Raw genomic sequence first — 6,000 nt, 5'->3', positions numbered from 1 at the left:
GCATTGATCTGTTTTGTTTTGAACTCTGTGCTTGAACGACTCATGTGATCAGCTGGGCTCGCCGGATGGATTGATGGATGGATGGATGGATTTATTGATTGATTGATCGTTAAAGGGAAATTCCCACACATTTGTTTCTGTTTGAGGAAAATTATTCTATAAAATGATTTCCATAACTCGTGGCTCCTCCCCTTTAGAGGAAACGGTCCCGCCCCCTGAGGACGTCACAACGCTGCATTCACTGTGTCATTTTTATTCATTTATTAAAAAAAACAAAACAAAACATTGTCTTGTTTGACTTTGAATGTTTGTGACATAACCGTGTAATACTGTGACAACACAGGTGACTGTGATGTCACTGTGACAACACAGGTGACTGTGATGTCACTGTGACAACACAGGTGACTGATGTCACTGTGACAACACAGGTGACTTCTTCCTTCTTTGTTTTGATCTGTGAACTCTGTGCTTGATCTACTGACTTGTGATCAGCAGTGACATCACAGTAAATGTGTGTGGGTGAGTGAGTGTGTGAATGAGTGAATGTGAGTGTGTGAATGTGTGAGTGTGTGAGTGAGCTCCCTGGATTCTTCCCACACCTCAATTTATCAGGGTCACATGAGGTCAGAGGGGGCGGAGCCTGTCTCTCTAACAAGCCACTGATGATGAGTGGGCGTGGCGCTGATGACCGATAAACATCTGCAGCCAATCAGACGAGAGAGAGAGAGTAACTAGAGTGATGAGAGGTCCCTGTGGGGAGAGAGGGGCGTGTTTCAATTAGAGAGACTGTGTGTGTGTGAGAGAGAGTGAGAAAGACTGTGTGTGTGTGTGAGAGAGAGAGAGAGAGAGAGACTGTGTGTGTGTGTGAGAGAGAGAGAGAGAGAGAGAGAGAGACTGTGTGTGTGTGTGAGAGAGAGAGACTGTGTGTGAGAGAGAGAGAGACCAAGACCAAAACCAAGATTTTTCTAATTGGGACAAACATCCAATTGAAACCTGCCACACTGAATTCTGCAAATAAATTCTTAGAGTCCAGAGAAAAACACCAAATAATGCAAATATTGCTGAACTGGGCCTGTTCCTGCTCCTTATTGACATCCAGAAGAGAGCCATATCATTCTATTTTTTTTTTTTTAGATACTTTATTAATCCCCTTAGGGAAATTACTCTCAGACTGACTGATATTCTCTGCATTTGACCCATCCTAGAATTAGGAGCAGTGGGCTGCTGCAATGAGTAGCGCCCGGGGAGCATTGGGAGTTGGGTTGGGTACCTTGCTCAGGGGTACCCCAGCCCTTTTTTGGCCGGGTGGGGATTTGAACCAGTGACCCCACCTCATATCACCACCAAGCCTTGCAAAGCCAAGAGAACAACATAGAGGAGTGCCCTCAGCCAGCTGGTCTGGAGACTGACCACCACCAACCCTCCCCTGCCTCAAAAAAACCCCCCAAACTATCTGGCCCAACCAAATGATCACCAAACAAAAGGAAAATGATATCACCTACTGGGAAAAGTCAACAAAAACTCAAAGCAAACTAGAATGTTACCTGGCATTAAACCGTGAATACACATTAGCAGAATATCTGACACCCCAGACTGAGGAAGACCCTGACCCGATACAGGATAAGTGACCACAGGTTAGCAATAGAAACAGGCCGACACAGACAGACCTGGCAACCAAGAGAGGACAGACAGAGCTCACTCTGAGACAGAGGTGCACTTCTTACTAAACTGCCACACATACAAAGACCTGAGCGACTCGTTTTTCCTCAAAATCTGCAACAATACAGTGAATTTGAAAACATTCCAGACAAAGCAGCATTAAAGTTTGTCCTGGGAGAGAAAAGGAAATGCACCATGCTAGCAGCACAATATGTGTCAAGCTGCCAGTGACTGAGGGACAGCCAGTGGACAAGAGAGAAGAGCAGCTAACCCACTGAACAGCTACTCTCTCTATTTACTATAATATGTGTGGTTATACAGATATTGTACATATGTTGATAAATATTTTTAGATACTTTATTAATCCCCTTAGGGAAATTATTCTCTGCATTTTGACCCATCCTAGAATTAGGAGCAGTGGGCTGCCACACTGAGTAGCGCCCAGGGAGCAATGGGAGTTGGGTACCCCAGCCCTTTCAACCTGGTGGGGACTTGAACCAGCAACCTTCCAGTTACAAGCCAAGTTCCCTTTCCACTTGGCCACAGGCTGCCCTAAAAGCCATGTCTGGGTACATCTTATATTGCTTTGGCAATGTAAGATGTAAGTACGTTACCATGCCAATAAAGACCGATTTGATTTGTTTTGATTTGAGAGACAGTGTGTGTGAGAGAGAGACTGTGTGTGTGTTTGTGTGTGTGTCACATGCACGCGCGCACACACACACAGAATCACAGAAATGATCTTTTAATCATTTTTATTTTAAAAGTGTCAGAATAAAAAAAAACATGACATTACAAGTCTGACATTTAATATTTACAAATTTTATTCATACAAACATTCAAAACACCACACAGGCACAATGAAAGAGTAAACAACAACAATGATGACATCATCACCTTTCAGTCGAACTCTCCCAAACCAAAGTCTACAGAGAAAATTGTTGTTAATCCACTACTGCCTCCATCACTAAGTTCAAATGTCTTCTTCTAATGAATTCTGCATTTGAAATATTTAATTTAGACTTAACTCAGTGACACAAAGTGACCACACGAGGCAGCAGTAGACCAGCAGCTCCTGTATCCCCGCAAGCTAAAATCACTGATGAGTGAGTGGTTTACAAACTTCAGTTTCCTGTTGGAAAAGTCCGTCTAACAGTGAGACGTGAACATGTGACGTAGATATCAGAGACTTAAACTGAGTCTCTGGTTGTCAGCAGCAGGGGGCGCTCACAGCACAGTCAGTTCCGACAATGTGTCAGTACTTCATACTCTTCAAAAAACTGAATTGTCCCTTTAAAGAGTTAATGTTGAATATTTCTGAATTTTACAGATTCATTAAAACAAACCACAGGTTTTTATACAAACTGTTCCTTTAACATTAAAGAAAGCACATGGGGTTCTGTCAACAACAACAACAACAGTTACACAACTGTGTGTGTGATAAGTCTGCAGACAACCTTGTCCTCAGCTCGTCTCCAGGTGAAGACACCTCAGGTAAGCGTCTCCTCCGCTCTCCTGCTCCTCTGAACTCTCACAGCTACAGTTTGGTGAAGACAGCGCCCCCTGCAGTCTGTGCTCCTGCTCCAGACTCTCCAGTCGGACCTGGGGAACCTTCCCGAGGTTCTGCTCGTCCAGCAGTCGGTCCAGGAAGTGGATGTACCTGAGGGCGCGGCGTAGGATGTCATTCTTACTCAGCTTTCTGTCGGGGGGGTGAGTGGGGAGGAGCCTGCGCAGCTCAGTGAACGCTCCGTTTACATTCTGCTGCCGCCAACGTTCACGACTGTTGGTGAAGCTCCGACTCCCGACGCTCCACCCACAACCTGAGGAGAGAGAGATGAGGGAGGAGTCAGCTGATGATCAATGACAATGATTTAATCAATTATCAATAAAACAATCAAACATGCTTTTACCTGACGTCGTGTCCTTCATGTCAGACTCATATGGAGACATTGTGGACGTCCTGACTGTCCTTACAGTGACGGTGTGTCCTCACAGAGACGGTGTGTCCTCACAGAGACGGTGTGTCCTCACAGTCAGAGTGTGTCCTCACAGTGATGGTGTGTCCTCACAGAGACGGTGTATCCTCACAGTCAGAGTGTGTTCTCACTGCGTGTCCTCACAGAGACAGTGTGTCCTCACTGCATGTCCTCACAGAGACGGTGTGTCCTCACAGTAAGAGTGTGTCCTCACTGCATGTCCTCACAGAGACGGTGTGTCCTCACTGCATGTCCTCACAGTCAGAGTGTGTCCTCACTGCGTGTCCTCACAGAGACGGTGTGTCCTCACTGCATGTCCTCAAAGAGACTGCATGTCCTCACAGTAAGAGTGTGTCCTCACTGCATGTCCTCACAGTGACGGTGTTTCCCTTACTGCGTCTCCTCACAGTGAGAGTGTGTCCTCCTGGAGATGAAAAAGACACAAAATGTTACAACTTTTACTCCAGAAGTAAAATAATGAATGACACATTGTCTCCGTGTTTATGTCAAGTGACTGAAGGACAGACAGCGTCACCCTCTGCTGGCAGATCTGTGACTCACCTGTTGTCGGTGCAGCGTGGCCTCGCGCAGCAGCAGCAGCAGCAGCAGAGACAGACTCGCGTGGATGGTGGACAGTCCGGCTCTGGTCTGATGGTCCACAGTTCACCGCCTCTTTTATACCCACCTGTGACACACACACACACACACACCCGCACCCCTTGTGTCGTGACGCTTCGTTTCCATGGAGATGCCATTGTCATTAACGACGGTCTGATTAAAGTCAGGCTCCCCGGGGACCCACGGGTTCCAGGATTGCAACCCCCCCCCCCCCCCCCCTCCCTGAGGGAGTCGTGTTTTCCGGCGTCTCCTCCTCAATCACGACCCGGGGCAGCAGCTCCTCCTCCTCCTCCTCTCAGGGAAAAACGACTTCAGCTCTTTCCCAGGATCTAAAAAAAAAATCAATTAAATTCAATTAAACAAGCTTTATTAGTCCCAGAGGTCAATGACAAAAAACATTTACATACAGAAAAATTGTTAAAAAAAAACAGTTGACAAATAAAAAAGGAACATTTGTAACATGTATAAATGTTTATAAAAAATAAGTAAGTTATTTAATATTATATAAATTATATATAATATATATAGACACAGAATGTAACGAGACATAAAAAGGACAGAAACTACATTTAAACAAAATATAGGATATCAATATAACAGATACATTACCATCTTATATAATAAGCAGAAACATGATCTCATTAAACGTCATCAATTTAAAATGTTTAAAGAGATTGTTGTGTTGTTGTATCAGATCTACGTCACATGATCACGTCTTTGTAAGCCACTCACTCTCCCACACCAAAGTCCAAAGAGAAAATCAGTGATTTTAACATCACACACACAGGAGTTGTTGATCCACTGCTGCCTCCATCACTAAGTTCAAATGTCTTATTTTGTCACTTCAGTGTTTGAAATCCTTTGTTCAGATTGACCTCAGTGACACAAAGTGACCACACGAGGCAGCAGAGGACCAGCAGCTCCTTTGTCCCCGCAGCTAAAATTGCTGATTTTCTCTATGAGGTTTGGTGTGGGAGAGTGAGTGGTTTACAAACTTCAGTAATAGATTGTATATTGATTCAGATCAATAATATTATCAAAAACTCTTGGCCTGGCGACTCAAACAATTACAAAATGAGAAAAACATTACCTCAGTTGAAAATAGTGACGGACAGATTATTGTTGACCCACTAGAAATCAGTGAAACTTTTAAGGTATTTTTTGAGAAATTATATAGCTCAGACATAACGCACATCGGACAAGAACAAAATATTTTCTTAGACACTCTCCAAATACCCAACATTCCAGGATTAATAAGTGCAGATCTGGGGGCAGCTATAACTAAGGAGGAAATATCTATAGCAATAGATAATTTGAAAACAGGCAAAACCCCAGGCCCAGATGGGCTGCCGATAGAAATTTATAAAAAATTTAAAGACAAATTGCTCTCCCCTCTTTTTGACATGTTTTTGGACTCATTTGAAAAAGAAATTCTCCCCGTTTCACTAAGAGGAGCTCTGATAACTCTACTACCCAAACCTGGTAAATCTTGCAACAAATGTGGAAATCTGAGACCAATAAGTCTTCTTAATGTTGATTTAAAAATACTTTGCAAAATTTTGGCTAGAAGGCTGGAGCAAATTTTACCAAACATAATTACCTGTGACCAGAATGGGTTTATTGTGGGTAGACAGGGATTTCATAATGTGAGACGCGTGTTAGATATTCTTCATAATCGAGAAGGAAAACCAGATACTGCTTTGCTATCATTGGATGCCGAAAAGGCCTTTGATAGAGTTGAGTGGCC

General features: G+C 43.8%; 2 protein-coding genes across 2 annotated transcripts in view; one reads left to right on the top strand and one right to left on the bottom strand.

The window, feature by feature from the left end:
* The window catches only part of fam174c (family with sequence similarity 174 member C), a 3,031-nt gene extending 2,748 nt beyond the window's left edge, over nucleotides 1-283 (top strand). Inside the window, exon 3 of the mRNA XM_058638682.1 lies at nucleotides 1-283. This exon is cut by the window's left edge and continues 190 nt beyond it. The gene's annotated coding sequence lies outside the window, so the exon portion shown is untranslated.
* A 2,161-nt stretch (nucleotides 284-2,444) lies between these two features.
* LOC131465897 (T-cell acute lymphocytic leukemia protein 1 homolog) lies at nucleotides 2,445-4,466 on the bottom strand. Its single transcript, XM_058638851.1, has 3 exons — nucleotides 4,197-4,466; nucleotides 3,570-4,059; nucleotides 2,445-3,479 (listed from the first exon to the last, which is right to left on the bottom strand). Exons 2-3 carry the CDS (start codon nucleotides 3,607-3,609, stop codon nucleotides 3,124-3,126), a joined length of 396 nt encoding a protein of 131 aa, XP_058494834.1. The 5' UTR covers nucleotides 3,610-4,059; nucleotides 4,197-4,466; the 3' UTR covers nucleotides 2,445-3,123.
* Between the last annotated feature and the right edge of the window lie 1,534 nt (nucleotides 4,467-6,000).

The sequence above is a fragment of the Solea solea genome, chromosome 9 (genome assembly GCF_958295425.1).
Source record: "Solea solea chromosome 9, fSolSol10.1, whole genome shotgun sequence".
Taxonomy (NCBI): Eukaryota; Metazoa; Chordata; class Actinopteri; order Pleuronectiformes; family Soleidae; genus Solea; species Solea solea.
The sequence above is the reverse complement of the archived record's forward strand: the minus strand, read 5'-3'. Positions and strand labels throughout refer to the sequence as shown.

Bases quoted from the DNA above. Each gene is read 5' to 3' on its own strand.
- LOC131465897 (XM_058638851.1), bottom strand. From the start codon at position 3,609: ATGTCTCCATATGAGTCTGACATGAAGGACACGACGTCAG. The intron at 3,480-3,569 runs GTAAAAGCATGT...CTCTCTCCTCAG, and splicing joins CATGAAGGACACGACGTCAG to GTTGTGGGTGGAGCGTCGGG.